At 37.1% G+C, this 18,532-nt stretch overlaps 1 protein-coding gene across 1 annotated transcript; it reads right to left on the bottom strand.

The window, feature by feature from the left end:
• Nucleotides 1-3,544: 3,544 nt before the first annotated feature.
• On the bottom strand, nt 3,545-17,418 carry LOC111611053 (leukocyte immunoglobulin-like receptor subfamily B member 3A). The gene is made up of 13 exons (XM_023346673.1): nt 17,333-17,418; nt 15,885-16,021; nt 12,619-12,654; nt 12,216-12,485; nt 11,463-11,732; nt 11,093-11,368; nt 10,439-10,711; nt 10,155-10,208; nt 5,637-5,753; nt 5,474-5,489; nt 5,296-5,384; nt 4,814-4,864; nt 3,545-4,645 (listed from the first exon to the last, which is right to left on the bottom strand). The coding sequence occupies exons 1-13, from the start codon at nt 17,416-17,418 to the stop codon at nt 4,575-4,577; spliced, it is 1,746 nt and encodes a 581-aa protein (XP_023202441.1). The 3' UTR covers nt 3,545-4,574.
• Nucleotides 17,419-18,532: the final 1,114 nt, after the last annotated feature.

The raw sequence follows: 18,532 nt of genomic DNA on the forward strand, positions 1-18,532 counted from the left end.
CCGCTACAATAAGGAGAAGTTGTGGTAAAAGAAGCACAAGACTTTTTTTTTTTTTTTTTTACAAAAGAGTTAATAAAAAATAAAATCATTAGATAAGCTTCTTCTGCTTTTTTTAAACCATAAAATAAAATTCACTTTGAATTAACTGTAAACAGCATTATTGTAACACATGAAAAGTTTAAATGTTTAATCCACTACTTGGTTTGTGTTGCGTGCGAACTCTCTGGCAAACAAACCATAAAATCCCCTTTTCATCTAAACACAAGTGATGGTGAGAATGATCTCACCTATCACAGATATATAAGGTCTTAGGTGTGAATAAACAGACATGAGATCAGACAGTGTGAAATAGTTTGGAGTTTAAATAGATTTAAGAAGAAACTCTAAAAATGTACGGAGAGTGAAAAAAAGTTTCTGTGTTTCATTTAGCAGCGTCTGTTTGTGAGACAGGAAGAAGGATGGAAAATCTTATTTTCAGCAGAATAATCCTCTAACAATGATATCAGTCAAACCTACACCACACACTGACCTTTAACCTGATCCTAACTTTAGCCTCATCTACAATATGTCATATATTAATTTCTTAGCTCAGCATAAAGAAGCCGTTAGCAGCTCTGCTAACCCAGCATGGGTTTTGGCTTTGAGGTAATGGAAAAGCATTTGGTTTTCTGATGTTACTTAATTTTCAGTTTTCTGTACTAAATATTTCACTTTGTCCAGATCTTCCACCAAGAGACGAGGAAACATTACAGAGTGTCCTGCAGAAACTCTATAAATACAATTGCAAATGTGCTGAGCTTCACCTTCAGTGACATCCTGCTCAAGAAGTGTTGACCAAAGAAGCAGAAGTTCTCTTTAATAGTATGATGACTCAGCACTGCCCTCTTGTGGCAGGATTTTGAATCCAGACTGCAGGCCATTGTTTCAGAGTTTAGGTCTGGCACTTCTTTCCTGGTGTTTTAATCTAAATTGTTTATTCAACTGACACTAAAAATTGTCCCATTTATTCTAGTTTCAGAAGAAATAATATGTGTTTCAAGACTCTCTGAATTGTTGTTTGTGCTAAGCTAACATGGTTGTTGCAGCTGCAGGCAGCAGCTGTGTTTTCAGTGAGGATGAGGATGTTGAGCTTGATGATGGATGTGTGAGATGTTCTGCTGCCGTTTCCACCACAGCCAATCAGACTAGATGGAGCAGGTTCATGTGAAGCAGCAGAATCCTGCAGACACACAAGTTTTCTTCCTGGATGGATCACCGGACATTCAGCCCTTTTCTGGAACTCTGACACAAATGACTACTTAATAGCACCATCTGCTGGCCACTATCTGTAAGCACAAGTCACTGAGAGAAGAAGTCTGGTGGGATTTTTTTTCCTACCAAGATTCACAGATTAAATAAATAATGTTCACTTTTGTTATCAGGACATAAAGTCACACACACTTTTCTTTTCTGTTATTTATTGTTAATATATTACTTTGCATGACTGAAAATTTAATTTGAATTGATTTTGTATCAGATATTGTATCTCCAACTGCTACTGCTACACTGGATGGAGCAGGTTCATGTGAAGCAGCAGAATCCTGCAGACACACAAGTTTTCTTCCTGGATGGATCACCGGACATTCAACCCTTTCCTGGAACTCTGACAGAAATGACTACTTAATAGCACCATCTGCTGGCCAATATCTGTAAGCACAAGTCACTGACAGAAGAAAGTGGGATTTTTTTTCCTACCAAGATTCACAGAATAAATAAATAATGTTCACTGTTGTTATCAGGACATAAAGTAAAGCAATCTTTTCTTTTCTGTTATTTATTGTTAATATATTACTTTCAATAACTGAAAATTGCATTTTAATTGATTTTGTATCAGGTATTGCATCTCCAACTGCTACTCCACTGTGTTAATTTTGCAACTCTCAAAAAATAACAATATTGTAAAAAATGAATTGATGTTTATTTTATTTTCCTCCTGATACTTAAAACCTAGAAAGAGCAAAAAACAAAAACTCCTTTCATTAAAGCCCTTAGCTTTGTTTAATGTTTTTATTATCTATTATTTCTTAAAGCAGCCTGCAGGTTTGACAATCTATAAAAACAGAACAAATCTTGAACAAATAATAATAAATTAACACACTGTGATAATTGGAGCTGGTTGTCATTGTTGCCGTTTCCTCCACAGCCCAAACACACTGGATGGATCAGGTTCATGTGAAGCAGCAGAATCATGAAGACACACAAGTTTTATTCCTGCGTCACATTATTGAACTGACGGCCAGTTTCTGGACCGATAACTTGGAAAACTATGACTTAATGTCACCATCTGCTGGCCACTAGCTGTAAACACAAGTCACGGACATAACACGGAGTGCATTTTTGGGAATGAATCATTTAAATAAATAATGTTTATTGTAGAACAGGGTATTTATGTATGTGTTTAATTATAATTACTTTTGACAATATTGAAATTGCAAAATATCCACAACAGTCCTGTGTAGCACTATAAAATATAGTAGTAATATAAAATGTGATTTATTAAAATATTACATTTAATTTACAATTAATGTTAAATTTTTCATTTTCTCATTTGTTTGTGCTGCAGTAAAACCATTAAGACCATTAGGAAACACTAACTACTATTTAATGAATACCTGAATAACGTCACTGTGTTGTAGAGACTATATTATTTATTCATGTTTATACATTTGTACATGTATATACTTATGGACATTTCTATAAAAACAGGCACCAATATACAAAACTGCATCACAGTCTTATATTTATTGTTAATAACAACAAAGTTGTAAAAGCTATAAATGTTGCATAAGTAAGAATGGAGTTTGTAATTTTAATCTTTTGTTTTTTCTCACTTTGATGTTGCAAACCTCAGATGTTTTGTATCTTCAGCTAATTAACATATGAACACAAATATAAAAGTATAACACTTTTGATTATTGCAGAGATATAACATTAATACACCTTTAGCATTGTAAAGCTGCAAAAATCCAATCATCAACATATAACAACAAAAATCGAATGTTATGAGTCGAACTCTTGCAGAATAAACCAACAGAGTTATCCACAGCTTTTATTAACCTGAGAACAAACTGGAGCTTCTGTTGCTGCTGGACTCCAGTTTCCTGTTAATAGAGAAAGTATTTTTTTACAAATCAACCTAATACTTCTGCTGGTATAGTATGTCAGAAAATGTGTACTAGAAACATGTGCTGCTTAAAACTTTAGATAATTCTGTGTTACTGACACCAGATCTAGTGGAATCTGAGCCAGTATCAAGTGATGCACAAACACATGAATCCTGTGCAAATAATATCTGTGGATCACAGAGGAAGCAAGTTGATACAATGTTACTCTGACAAGAGCTCGTTTATTCTGACACACATTTTCAATTCAAGAAAAACAAACAAATTAAAAAAAATACAATTTCAATACAATTCAAATTCAATCAACAACATCTTTAGTTTCCACAAAGAAATAAAATAAAACAAAATGTACAAATAAAATAATGTAATAGCAAAAAAATGAAGAAAATCTAATCCTAAATTAGCAAAACCAAAACGAACAAAACATTCAGTTTACAACACAATAAACACCAACGTTAGTCAGATACAAATATGCTCTTAAATACTAATGTCTAGTTATAACTGTCACAGTTATCAAGGAGTTTAAGTTTGTCGTATAAAAATACAAATTTATGAGTAAAAAAAATACTATACCAACATTACCCAAATACCAATATGGCAATGGTGCCTATAACAGTGATTAATGAAGTAATTTAAACAAATCCAAAATCACAAAGGCTCCAACAACAACAATCTACAGACGGAGATCAAAACCCAGTAAAAATTTGTCCAAATCACAAACACAAGTTACACGAAACACTTTAAAACTACTCTCAATATATTTACAGAACATTTTAAAGAAGCTGTTTTTATGGCCTTATAACAGTTGTCTTTTATCCTACCTGTGGATCAGAGGAAGCAAGTTGATACAATGTTACTCTGGCAAGAGCTTGTTTATTCTGAGCCGCGCATGCGCAGAGCCAGGAAACTCGTCATCCCTATCAGACCCACAGCGGCATGAGAGCGCCCCCACTGGTAAGAAGATACATGCACACAACAAACACGTCTATATACATAAGAAAAAATAGAAAAAAACGAAGACAAAAGACAAGACCAATTCTGATTCAAAAATAGGGGTTGTATTAATTATTATTATTATTTTAAACTGTTTCTCAACCAGCTACATCTGCTTTATAAAAGTAAAATAAACCCACCGGACAATAAAGACTTGAAATGAAAGATGATATTATTTATCCTAAACCAGAGTCCAAGACGGAAACTGCAGCCACATTATAGTTTAATTAAAAAACAGCATGTTATCATTGGCAGAATAAGAAAGTTTTGTTACAGAAAAACAGACAGATGAGATAAAATCATGAAATCACAAATAAACAACAGAAATCTTATTAGAACTGCTGAATGTGGCAGCAAATTTTCCTAATTGAAGAAAAAATGATCAGTAACAATCTAATCAAACAGGTGTTTATCTGACCTTCATGCTGAGCTGTAATTATCTGGTCTCACATTAACGTAAACAGAACCTTCTTCTGGATCAGGAGGTCTCTCTGGTAAAAGTGAAACATGGATACATAGAAAACATACATTAGTGTTTCTCCTCATATTTTTAAATAGTTTAATATCACTCTCTGAGTATTTGACAGCTGAGGATTGATCTGATTCACATGTAATCAGTCACCTTTAATAACTTGGTTGTTTTATTACATATACGTTACCTTTTCCAGTGGCTCCACGGTTATGGATTGTCTCATACACAGACGTGGTGCCTACAGTAAATATAAAAAATGTCAAAGAAAAGCTTGTATCTGAATGCAATTATGTAAAATAATAAGATCTATTTTGTAGATGCTTAGATATTATGTTTATCATTTCATTCCTGATGGGGATAATTGTGAGTTTGTTACAACTTTGAATTGTTTTTATTAATCAAACTCATAGTAATAATATAATTATATGTTGTCATACTGAGCAGCAGAACCATAATATCTGTAGATTAATTAGGACATAAAAATTAAGCTCAGCAAACAAAATATTCAGGTGTTTCACTTTGTTGTTTTGTGTTTGTCAGAAGGAATGACTCTTAAAGTAGACATTTTGATATTTTTATACATTTTATAAAACTGTTATTATAAAGAAAAAAGTTACAACAAAGTGATGTTATGTCCAAATTAATACTGATGTTTATTCTGTGACTAACCATGCAGCAGAAAGCTGTAATCACTTTCAGTCTGGTTCACTCCATGATTAGTGGTCGGCCTCTGGCTGCTGCTTTCAGACTGAAATGACCTAAAAATATTAAAGTGGATAAAATTTAACTATGAAACAAAGATCAAGAGTTTATGACGAAGATGAAAGAACAGATATTTCATTCTGACCTGATGCAGCACAAATCTGGAGAAGATAAAAAAAGCCATTTAGATCATCGACAACAGAAGTAAAATGTTGAACCGAATTTCAAAAGTCATATTTTAATACACGTGATTCAATAACACATTATTTCAGGTTAGAAGCAATAAAATGAGAAGAAAATGTTCTGACCTTTGGACCGTCTGCAGCGCCACAACAAGAGCAGGAGGACAATGAGAACGATTCCACTAACTGGTCCAACGATCAACATCACAGGAAATGAAGAGATGACAGGACTGGATACAGTTACTGGAAAAACAATAAATCATAAAACATTTAATTTAGTACTCATTTTATTCAACAGAAACAGAAACATTTTATTAGTGTGTTTATTAAAATTACAAACTGCAGCTTTAACTTGATATTGTTAAATTGTGATTCTATGTAATGAAATAATAAAAAACATCTGTTCATCTCAGAGGACAGATCTATCACACCTGGTGGGTTTAATAGGGTGCAGGTCATTTTTCTGACTTTTATTTGTATAATGCAAAATACTGTAACTACTATTTTATTGTGTTTATATGTCTATAATTATAAGACATTCCTCTGGTTATTATCTTTCATTAGAGCCTCAGTGATGACTGTATGTTGAATCACTGAGGAGTTTCAGTCATTTGAAGTTTATATATCAGACGTTGTCCAGATGTTGTCCAGATGTGATATTTCTCAAATGAAACTTCAAATTTAATATCTGGAGAACATAGAAAAAATATGTATTCTATGTAGTTACATAGAAATCGACATGATGTTTAGTCAAAGCAATAAGTTTCTTATTTGTGTCACAAACTTAATAGCTGCATACTAATTACAGTTGAAGGATTTTTAACTGCTAAAATAAAAGTATATATAAATATTTTGACATCTTAATATAGAGACCTGTCATGTTCCGTGTTTTTCTGTATATTTATTTCAAGTTATCTGTGTCTGAGTCTCCATGTTGTCCTGTCCTCCCTTTGATTGTTCCCAGGTGTGTCTCATTCCCTGATAACCCCTTATGTATTTATTGTCACCTGTGTCTCTGCGTCTTTGTCGGGTCCTCGTCTAATGTCTATCTACCAGTTTGTTTCTTGTCCTTTCGTTTGCCAGTTGCTACCGGCGTTGAGCCCTGGCTTCCGCTCAGCCGTGCCGCCTGGTTTTAGGACTGTTTTTGTGTTTTGAAGTTCTGGATTTTCACCATTAAATCACCATAATCATCTCATCCTGGGTCTGCTGCGTTCACTAGTGATGGGTAAATGAGGCGTCATGTATTGTTTCGACCCATAGCAAAACTGTATCAATACTGCGTCAATACTGTGTCACTGAATACTGACACCTGCTGGACATTAAAAATCCCTACAGGCAACGCAGTTCACAGACTGATTTGATGACCTGGTCTATATAATAAGATTTAAGTCATTTTATGTTATTGTATATTATATATTGTATTATGTCATATCTTCAGTTAAAATCAAAGTATATTTGATATTCTTCAATACAGTCAATAAATAATGTGAACATGTACCAAGTTATGAAAATGAAAGTGAACTTGTTTGGAATGAGGATGCTTGTGAACTGTGTTTTTTTTCCACAAATTTTCATTAGAAAAAAAATAAGTTTTTCTAATACTTTGAAATTTAGTCTGTTCCGTTTTTTTATACAACGTCTCCTGCTGTAGAAAAAAATGAAGTAAACAATACATTTATATGAAATAATTCATAAAAAGCAACTGAGTAATTTGTAGACTGGCTGTATACCTGAATTTATCCAGGTGTATCTGGGACTTCATTCTGATGCCCTATAATGCCTCAGCATTGAGGAGGTGAATTTATTTAAATAAAACAGATTTTAGTGACACTGTATATTGTTCACATAACTTACATTTTTTCTTTTATATTTTGTACGCAGATCTTTATGGATGTGTTTTGCTGGAAATGTCTTTTTTTAATTATTTAAATCGGGATTGTCTTTATTTTCCTTTCTTCTGCCTAAAGATTTTTATTTATGGAGGGCAATTTAAGAATAAAATTAAGAAATGTATAATTTCAAAGGAGAAACATATGCAAAACTTAACCTGCAGAACAAAATATGAAAGTAAACTAAGAGTCAATTTCAGCTGAATTTGGATTCAGATAGAACGATTAGAAACGGAAAAGAACCGGATGAACAACGAAGTGACAAAAAACACCTTATTTTCTGACGTAAGATCAAAATGGTCCCAAACTACGAAACCCTTTGTTTGGCTTGAGGCTCCATAGTTGACGCTGTACCGTAAAAGATCAAGAATTATTTTGGCAAATGCATCCAAGTGCATCCCGTTGACAGATTCGCTTCCATATATACACAGTTTGGCGCACCAGTGTCATTTCGAAACAGTTACTTACGGTGGCCGACAGGTGCAAATGCGCAGCAAAAGAGAAAACATGCAAACAAAAAAGAAGACACCCCCGAATGAAATGCAGCAAACAAAAAGAGAGACGCAAACACCCCCGAATGAAATGCAGCAAATAAAAAGAGAGACGCAAACACCCCCGAATGAAATGCAGCAAATAAAAAGAGAGACGCAAACACCCCCGAATGAAATGCAGCAAACAAAAAGTGTTGAAAACGGAAGTGCTCCAGACCACTAGGGGGAGTCAAAGAAAATAGTATTCATTTCTATGGGACCAGATGCAAGATTCTTCTTCTTCTTCTTCTTGGTATTTATTGGCGGTTGGCAACAAACTTACAGTAGCATTACCGCCACTTACCAGTATGGAGTGTGGTTCGAGATGGTCTATAAACTTTCACTTTCTACCTTTTCCCTCCATTAACTCCTGATTAAACATACCCCCACACATACACACCTGCTTATATTATCCAACTTGCTTATAACTTTATATACCCCTCTTTGATATTCTTTACACATTCACACCCAACTTGCTCTACTCATATCCTATGAAATAGCTTTGTTTTTTTAAGATACCGAATAATTATTTGAATATGTCTACTCCCGAAATCTCTCCTCAAAAATTCTATTAAATTAAACCTTTCTTTAATACCTACACACTCTCTCAGCATGCATCTTCTCTCTTCTTCATACTTACAACACTCTAAAATAACATGCTCTATTGTTTCAGACTTCTCACAATAATCACACTTTCCAGATGCAAGATTCAGAGAGATACCTTTACTTTCCTTCAAATTTCTTTCTCTGAATCTTGCATCTGGTCCCATAGAAATGAATACTATTTTCTTTGACTCCCCCTAGTGGTCTGGAGCACTTCCGTTTTCAACACTTTTTGTTTGCTGCATTTCATTCGGGGGTGTTTGCGTCTCTCTTTTTATTTGCTGCATTTCATTCGGGGGTGTTTGCGTCTCTCTTTTTATTTGCTGCATTTCATTCGGGGGTGTCTTCTTTTTTGTTTGCATGTTTTCTCTTTTGCTGCGCATTTGCACCTGTCGGCCACCGTAGTTACTGTATCGGTCACGTGACTTGCTGAAAACAATACGCGCACCGACGCGGGTTTTGGTCTATGAGCTTGACACATGCGCCGACGCATCGGTGTTGCCGGACCCATCTCTACCATTCACATCACCACAGCTTGAGACAAGACCAAGCTTTTGCATTTACTCCAAATGGTTCAAGAACAGCAGCTGCTTTAATTTGGTTAAACCTTTTCAGGCGTTTTTGATCATTTTGATGTGGCTGTTACAAACTGTGGTTATTGAGTGGTGAGGACGACGCGGTGGACCCAGGTTGTAGAGCAAATGATGATGGTTTTAATGAAGAAATCACAAAATACAAAGTCCAGGCAGCACAGGTGAGCAATAAGGCAAAGAGCTCAAACACTGGTAGCAACTGGAATACAAAAAGGACTCGAACGAGGGAAAGGTAGACGACACATGACTTTAGACTTTAGACTAGGACCCGACAGGGAAACACAGATGGGATTAAATACACAGGGAAGGTAATCAGGGAACATGAGAGACAGCTGGGAGCAATCATGGCCAGAGAGACAGGAACTAAATTAACACACAGAGAATAAAACCACATCATCACAGTGGCCAGTTAGAAAATGTTTTACTTTAATTTTGCTGAAAAAAGTTATCTACTGTTATTTTGAGGAAGTAGTGATGTAACTGTATCAGAGATCATAATATCATAAGAAACTAACATGAGTGAATATTGATGTTATTAAATGAATCCTGCTGCATTTAGTTTGGCTGATCTATCCTCACAGTTCAGACCAGGTCAAACAAACTTGGATCACAACAATGAGCTGCTTAATCTAAACAAAAAGACATTTAAAGAAAATAAATCTGACTAAAATAGTTCAATACTCAACTTGTTAACTCCTAGAAGTTTTCTGTTTTATTCTTTAGATAAATAACAACTTTGGGAACAATGTGCACATAGCAACACAAATTATAACAGTTGTGGTTTTATTATTGTAACTTGTTAAAGGAAGTGAACAAAAAAAATCAGCTCATTTTTTTCTGCAGTTAAAAATTCATAACTCATATGAGGACTAGTCAGTTTTATTCTGGTCTGTCCAAGGAAGAAACTTCATTTAATCCAACATATGAGGAAATTTTTTTTTCTGCAATCTGTTCAGAAAAAAACAATTAAATCACCTGTTATGGTTTCACTCCACTGTGTTGAAGAATATAAAAGAGTGATCGACTCACCACTGAAGATCTGAGAACCGTTTGGTTGTCGAGTCACAACAACCTTGTTGGAAACTGTTTACATCAGATAAGAAGAGAAAATTCAAATCACAGGAGAATTTTTAATTTCATGGACTAAGTTTCCAACAGCCCTGCAACAGACTGGCAACCAGTAAAGGTTGTAACCCGCCTCTCGCTGGAACGTAGCTGGAGATAGACACCAGCAACCCTCCCGACCCCATTAGGGACAAGGGTAAACAGAAAATGGATGGATAGTTTCTAACAGTCTTAAAGAAAAAACTTACACATTATTTCAATGGTTTTCTCAAGGCTTGAGTGACTGTAGAATGAGGGATTTCCTCTCTTTCCATGACACTTATAGATTCCTCCTTGTGTCACAGTGATTTCTCTGTTTTCTTCATTATTTCTGATGAATTCAACAAAAGAAGAATCTGAGGTCCTCCTGAACCATCTGTACTTCCATCCAGCAGAGGGCTCCACTGAGCAGCTCAGTGTCACACTGCCCCCTACTGGTATGGTTGTTGAACCTGCTGTCAGTTTGGCTCCAGGTTTATCTGCTGTTAACATGAATTAAAATTGGTTAATTTTCAATAATTAAAAAAAAAACATACAAGACTTGTACAAGCAGAACAAGCTACAGACTCATTAACTGAAATAAATGAGTAGATCGGAAAATTACTGTTAAAATGTCAACAATGTTGAACTTTATTAATATGAATTATTCTGGTAGTTATTCATCATTTCAGCCATACAGATTAACAACCAGCCTCTGATTATTGTGAAACTTTACAAAAGTAAACCTGATATAGAAACTTTTTCTAATAGAAAGTTTGAATCAGTGTATGTGTGTGTATGTGTGTGTGGGAGTTAAGCATTAATACTGACAACTCAACTAAGGACTAAATCAGCCACATTTTCATTTACAAGTCTCAACTTACTTGATACAGACAGTCTGATGGTTTCACTCCACTGTGTTGTAGAATACCAGTCATCTCTGCTTCTACACTGACACATGTAGTTTCCACTGCTGGACTCAGAGACAATGAAAGTCCAGTCTTTACTGTCTGTCCAGTGTATTATTGACCCAGATCTCCTCCATCCACACATCCACTCAGTGGTTTCTCCTCCCTGGACCTCACATGTCAGAGTGATCGACTCACCACTGAAGATATGAGTCCAGTTTGGTTGTTGAGTCACAAAAACCTTGTTGGAAACTGTTTACATCAGATAAGAAGAGAAAACTCAAATCACACGAGAATTTTTAATTTCAGAGTTTCAGTTTCTAACAGTCTTAAAGAAAAAACTTACACATTATTTCAATTTTGTTCTCATGGCTTGAATGACTGTAGAATGAGGGATTTCCTCTCTTTCCATCACACTTATAGATTCCTCCTTGTGTCACAGTGATTTCTCTGTTTTCTTCATTATTTGTGTTGAATTCAACAAAAGTGTCTGAGGTCCGTCTGAACCATCTGTACTTCCATCCAGCAGAGGGCTCCACTGAGCAGCTCAGTCTCACACTGCCCCCTACTGGTATGGTTGTTGAACCTGCTGTCAGTTTGGCTGCAGGTTTTTCTGCTGTTAGAATAACAAATAATTTATTTTATATAAAATACTGCAATTAAAAGCTTATTGTAAAGAGTGATGCTTCTTTCAGAAAAGTAAATATGTGAAAAAGCTGTAAATGCATTTTATTGTCATCTTTCCTTATTATAGATACTTCTTAGAAATTAAAAAAAAGAATTTGTTTGAAATTGTTTCATTAAATAACATGAAAGATTTCATTCTCATTTCTGAAAAGATAATGTGGTTAACTCTACAATTAAGCAAATCTATATATTCACATTAAGGTAAATAATATTTCCTATGTTTTGTTGCTCTTTTGTTGTGAATCACTTGACTTCATAAAAATTTAATGCAGTTATTATGTATGTGTCATATTTCAGACATTATCAACAAAAAAATTTGCTTGAAATTATGAAATAAAATACAGTTAGCAAATGCATCTTTTTATTGGGCTGATATAAAACTTTGTAATTCTTTAAAATATTCAGGTCTTACCTGAGAAAGTAACAGTGACAGTTTTACTGCACTTTGAGTCAGATGAACGCCACCTAAAGTCAACACAGCAATGAAATTCACTGCTATAATCAGTATACAGAGAATCAACTCTGAAACGTTTTTCAAACTGATAGGGAAAAATTTCTTGACCATTCCTCATTAACAGGTAGTACCAGTCAGTGTCTCTTCCTTCATTTATGTCACAGATAAATGTAACAAACTCTCCAACATAAAAAGTCGACCAGTTGGGTTCAACAGTCAGCACAGGATCTATAACAGAACCAACATTCAGCAAGTTTGTCTTTTGATTTATAACAAAAACACATCAAGCTAAAGATTAAAAGATAAACACAGAATATTATCGTATATAAAAAATAAAATACAGATTAAAAGCTGAAGTTACCAGTAGTTTGTCCACAGCAGAGCAGTGTGTTCAACACTGAAATAAAGGTTGAAAGTTCATCAGCATAAATCCTCACACTCAGCTTTGACTCTCTTTACCTGTTAAATAAATGCAACTATTATAAATATATTGAGTTTTTATTTGTTCTGATAAGAATAAGATCAAATGTTTTAGTTTATTGTTGTTTTTCTGATGAGTTAAAACTTCATTTTATAAACTTCACATCCTGACTGAAGACAGAACATCTGCAGACGTTCTGCACGGCTACGGAAACTTCACACTCATCTCTACTGGTAAAAAACTGATAAAAGTTTTTAATGAACAAGATCATGTTTCATTTTTCATCTTTGTCATATAATATTTTTGTCAAGAGGTGCGGTGTGAGGTGGAGGTGGTGAGGCAGACAAAGATGCCCCAGAGAAAAGATGATTGATCGTTGTTTTAATGATAAATAAAGTCAACACAGTCCAAAACTTGTCCAAAAAACACAGGCAGCACAACTGAGCGGAAGTCAGGGCTCAACGCCGGCAGCAACTGAATTACGAATGGACACACGAAGGACTGAACGCACATTAGACAAGGACCCGACAAAGACACAGACACACAGGTGAAACTAAATACACAGGAGGTGTTAAGGAATCATGGCTATTTTTGATGGTTTAATATAGTTAAGCTAATGCCATGTATGTTTAAGTAGACCAACATTCCTTTGGACAAAAGCAGATGCAAGCAGGAGTTCACAGATAAACATTTTTCTGGCAAGGTTGTAACTTAGAGCAACCATAAAACACTATGCTCTTGAAAGGTTTTAAATTAGGAGGCCATAAAGAATATCTTCCCCGGCTCGCAGGTCAGAGGTCGGGGGTTTCCCAGGAGCTCAAAGTTGCATCTGGAGTTGACCACAACTTAGGAATCTTGGAAAACACTTAGTTTAATTTCTGATATACCTCTTAATATTAATAGCAATAGTGTGTTAGATTAAAGTATATTACCCAAGCTACAAGTACTAATCTAGTAAATCGAATGTATTTGAAAATGTACTAACTATGACAATATCGGAATCAAAAGAGAATGATTTGAATGTTATGTTTTACAGGTTAAAAAAGACTTCTATCTCATTATTGTTTGTGATAAAGCAAAGGGTCAAATCTTTGGAGAAGCTGACTGCAGAGGAGCAAGATAGGTTTTGTGAAAATAACTTATAACTTTAATAACTAAAATGACTCTTGATATTTGTCATTAAAACTCAGGGGAAGGTCTAAGTTTTTTTCCAAGGTCGCTCTTGGTTGGTCAAAACAGAGGTACGCCCTATTTGCATATATTAACAAAGAGAAACGCCTTCCCTAGAAAAAGGGAATGCGCAACAATAAAATTCAGACAACTGTCCTGTTATGCTTTTAAGCAACAGCTGTCTCCAAAGGATCCTTTGTTCTTTTTAATTCTTTTGTCTCAGGTAAAGAATGTATTTTTGTACTCTGAAGTTTTCTTGTTAAATTCATACGGTGTTTTCTATTGAATTAAACTCTGTATCTCTGTGACGTCATCGAGCCTCGCCGTCTGTTTTTCCAGCCGTGACGGCATCCGCTTGCGATCCGGGCTAACAGGAGGAAAAGAGAGCCATGCTTTTTTCAAAATTTAAGCTAACCTAATAAATTTCCTCCTTAATAATCACAGAAACGAGACACACCTGGGAAACAATCAAGGGGAAGACAGGACAACACGAAGAGTCAGAGACACAGAAAACTCTAAACAAATACACAGAAAAACATAGAACATGACAATTTTCATTTCTCCCACATTAGTTGTATGGGATATAAATTCTGTGCTAAAGTCAGATTTTACAATAAACAGCTTTTCAAAATGTTTGCACAGAAATGTTTGTGTTAGTAATTTGTCACTGAAATAACCTGTTTGAAGTTGCAGCAAACACATCAAGAACAAATGGTTATACTAAGTAAAGCTACTATTAAGGAAGAGTAATTAACATTAACTTTGGACAAAAAGTTTGGCTCCTTCTTCCTTAGAGTCCCGGGATCTCTGGCAGGCGGGCTGCGGCGGAGAAAGTGAAACCACGACACTGCGCGTTGGCGTCACAGATCACAGAGTTTAATCCCACACAAAACAACGCATGAATCAATTAACAAAGCTGCAGAGGTACAGAGATATATATTCATTACCTGTAACAGGAAAAATAGAAAAAGAAACACAAAGAAAACAAGGGGGGGGGCAAAGACGCGTCTTTGGAGAAAGCTTTATGCCAAAAAGCAAAACAGTGGTAGCATTCTGAATTTCTAGCGCTTGCGTGAAATTTTATACTGAGTGGGTGTTTCTCCAATTTAATATATTCAATTAAGGCGTTCCGCTCTTTAACCAATTAGAAACTCCCGTAGGGACTAAGGGAAACTTGAGAAGTCTCCTAATTTACAACGAAGTTCCAAAGGCGTCTGGTTTCTGTCGAGAGACAAGGGCGGACCAGTTAATCTTGGAGGATACCAGGTACGAATGTCCCCGGCGCCGAGAGTCTTAAGATAAGATTTCGCAGACACCCTCGGAATCTGACGTCTCTTCCATTATCTCTCCTAACGTTCTCGAAGAGACTTGCATCTGGTAATTTTTCAAGAAATGTTATCTTTGCAAACCCCAGTTTTTGCTTTTGCACAGTCAGCCCCCCAAAAGATTGAGTTCTGCCAAAATAATACATAAAATTCACAGGACAAAATAAAATATAATTCCTGAGCGATTTTCTAATAGTAAAGAAAACATTTTCATTCAAACAATTTCCATTTGTTTCTAATATCGTCACAGATAATACAGTTTTCAAATACATTCATCATTTAGTAGTTTTAAAATGAGATAATACAATCTTCAGTAAAAACATGGTATTAATACTTAGAAATTAAATGTTAAGGGGTTTCAATCTTCTATTTTGCATTAGTTTCACACCATCGCAGATGCTGGCCTCCAGCAGGTCTCCCCCCAACTGCCTGCAGAAATGCGAATTTATGGCTCTGTGTTCTAGCCGGGCCGCAAAAGGCCCCATTTAGTGATCTGCATTCTACCCCTGTCTGTCCGGTTCAAAACAAGAGTATCAAACCTACCCTTTTTACACATGCGTAGGATTAACTGTATTAAGTAGTAAAATTTATCATTTTCCTTAACACTACACAAATACAATGGAAGATAAAGTAGATATTACAGCAGACAAGATGTCAAAGACGATGTTCTTCTAATCTGCATCATTCATCCAGATAAAGTGATCTACTTACAGAGTGAGACCAGAACCCTGGGTGAGGTGTTCCCCATCCTGACCTCAACCTGGAACCATGTGTTGCTCTGCTTTGGTCCAATAATCTTCCGTTCATAACATGCTGCCTCTGCAACGTCTCTAGAGAAATGGAGCCGTCTGAAACAGGATCAACGTTTTATCTGAGAATGACGGGACAACGTTTATTTTAAACACTGACATCACTGCACTGAGTTTCTGCTCTGATGTTTCCGCTCCAATGATGACAAGTTGTGGTAAATGAAGCACATGACTGTTTTTTTTTTTACAAAAGGGTTAATAAAAAATAAAATCATTAGATAAGCTTCTTCTGCTTTTTGGAAACCATAACATAAAATTCACTTTGAATAAACTGTGAACAGCATTATTGTAACACATGAATAGTTTAAATGTTTAATCCACTACTTGGTTTGTGTTGCGTGTGAACTCTCTGGCAAACAAACCATAAAATCCCCTTTTCATCTAAACACAAGTGATGGTGAGAATGATCTCACCTATCACAGATATATAAGGTCTTAGGTGTGAATAAACAGACATGAGATCAGACAGTGTGAAATAGTTTGGAGTTTAAATAGATTTAAGAAGAAACTCTAAAAATGTACGGAGAGTGAAAAAAAGTTTCTGTGTTTCATTTAGCAGCGTCTGTTAGTGAGACAGGAAGAAGGATGGAAAATCTTATTTTCAGCAGAATAATCCTCTAACAATGATATCAGTCAAGCTTACACCACACACTGACCTTTAACCTGATCCTAACTTTAGCCTCATCTACAATATGTCATATATTAATTTTTTAGCACAGCATAAAAAAGCCGTTAGCAGCTCTGCTAACCCAGCATGGGTTTTGGCTGTGAGGTCGTGGAAAAGCATTTGGTTTTCTGATGTTACTTAATTTGTAGTTTTCTATTCTAAATATTTCACTTTAGTCCAGATCTTCCACCAACAGACAAGGAAACATTACAGAGTGTCCTGCAGAAACTCTATAAATACAATTGCAAATGTGCTGAGCTTCACCTTCAGTGACATCCTGCTCAAGAAGTGTTGACCAAAGAAGCAGAAGTTCTCTTTAATAGTATGAGGACTCAGCACTGCCCTCTTGTGGCAGGTTGTTGAATACAGACTGAAGGCCATTGTTTCAGAGTTTAGGTCTGGCACTTCTTTTCTGGTGTTTTAATCTAAATTGTCCATTGAAATGACATTAAAAATTTTCCCATTTATTCTGGTTTCAGAAGAAATAATATGTATTTCAAGACTGTCTGAATTGTCGTTTGTGCTAAGCTAACATGGTTGTTGCAGCTGCAGGCAGCAGCTGTGTTTTCAGTGAGGATGAGGATGTTGAGCATCGAAGACCCCAATGATGAGTAAAAACATTGGACTTGGTGTTCCCTCGTCCGGACGCGGGTCACCGGGGAGCCAGGCCTGGAGGGGGGGCACGATGGCGAGTGCCTGGTGGCCAGGCTTTTACCCATGGAGCCCCGCCGGGCTCCGCCTGAAGAGGAAACATGGGTCCCTCCTCCCATGGGTCCACCACCCGTGAGAGGGGCCAAAGGGGTCTGGTGCATTGTGTGATGGGTGGCGGCAGAGCGAGGGGACCCTGGCGTTCTGATCCTCGGTTGCAGAAGCTGGCTCTTGGGACGTGGAATGTCACCTCTCTGGGGGGGAAGGAGCCGGAGCTAGTGTGTGAGGTCAAGATGTTCCGGCTAGAAATAGTCGGTCTCACCTCGACGCATGGCTCTGGTTCTGGAACCAGTCTCCTTGAGAGGGGCTGGACATACTTCCACTCTGGAATTGCCCAAGGTGAGAGGCGTCGGGCAGGAGTGGGAATACTTGTTGCTCCCCATCTCGGCGCCTGTACGTTGGGGTTTACCCCAGTGAACGAGAGGGTAGCATCCCTCCGCCTATGGGTGGGGGGACGGATCCTGACTGTAGTTTGTGCTTACGGGCCGAACGACAGTTCAGATTACCCACCCTTTTTGGAGTCCTTAGAGGGGTACTGGAGAGTGCTCCTCCTGGGGACTCCCTTGTTCTGCTGGGGGACTTCAACGCTCACGTGGGCAATGACAGTGAGACCTGGAGGGGCGTGTTTGGGAGGAACGGCCCCCCCGATCTGAACTCGAGCTGTGTTCTGTTGCTGGACTTCTGTGCTCGTCATGGATTGTCCATAGCGAACACCATGTTCAGGCATAAGGGTCTCCATATGTGCACTTGGCACCAGGACACCCTAGGCCGGAGTTCGATGATCGACTTTGTCATCGTTTCATCGGATCTGCGGCCGTATGTCTTGGACACTCGGGTGAAGAGAGGTGCGGAGCTGTCCACTGACCACTACCTGGTGGTGAGTTGGCTCCGGTGGTGGGGGAGGAAGCCGGTCAGACCTGGCAGGCCCAACCGTGTTGTGAGGGTCTGGCAAAATCCCCTGTGAGACGGAGCTTTAACTCCCATCTCCGGCAAAACTTCGAACACGTCCCGGGGAGGTGGGGGACATGGAGTCTGAGTGGACCGTGTTCCGTGCTTCCATTGTCAAGGCGGCCGATCGGAGCTGTGGCCGCAAGGTTGTCGGTGCCTGTCGTGGCGGCAACCCTCGAACCCGTTGGTGGACACCTTTGGTGAGGGATGCCGTCAGGCTGAAGAAGG

The sequence above is a fragment of the Xiphophorus maculatus genome, chromosome 14 (genome assembly GCF_002775205.1).
Source record: "Xiphophorus maculatus strain JP 163 A chromosome 14, X_maculatus-5.0-male, whole genome shotgun sequence".
Lineage (NCBI taxonomy): Eukaryota > Metazoa > Chordata > Actinopteri > Cyprinodontiformes > Poeciliidae > Xiphophorus > Xiphophorus maculatus.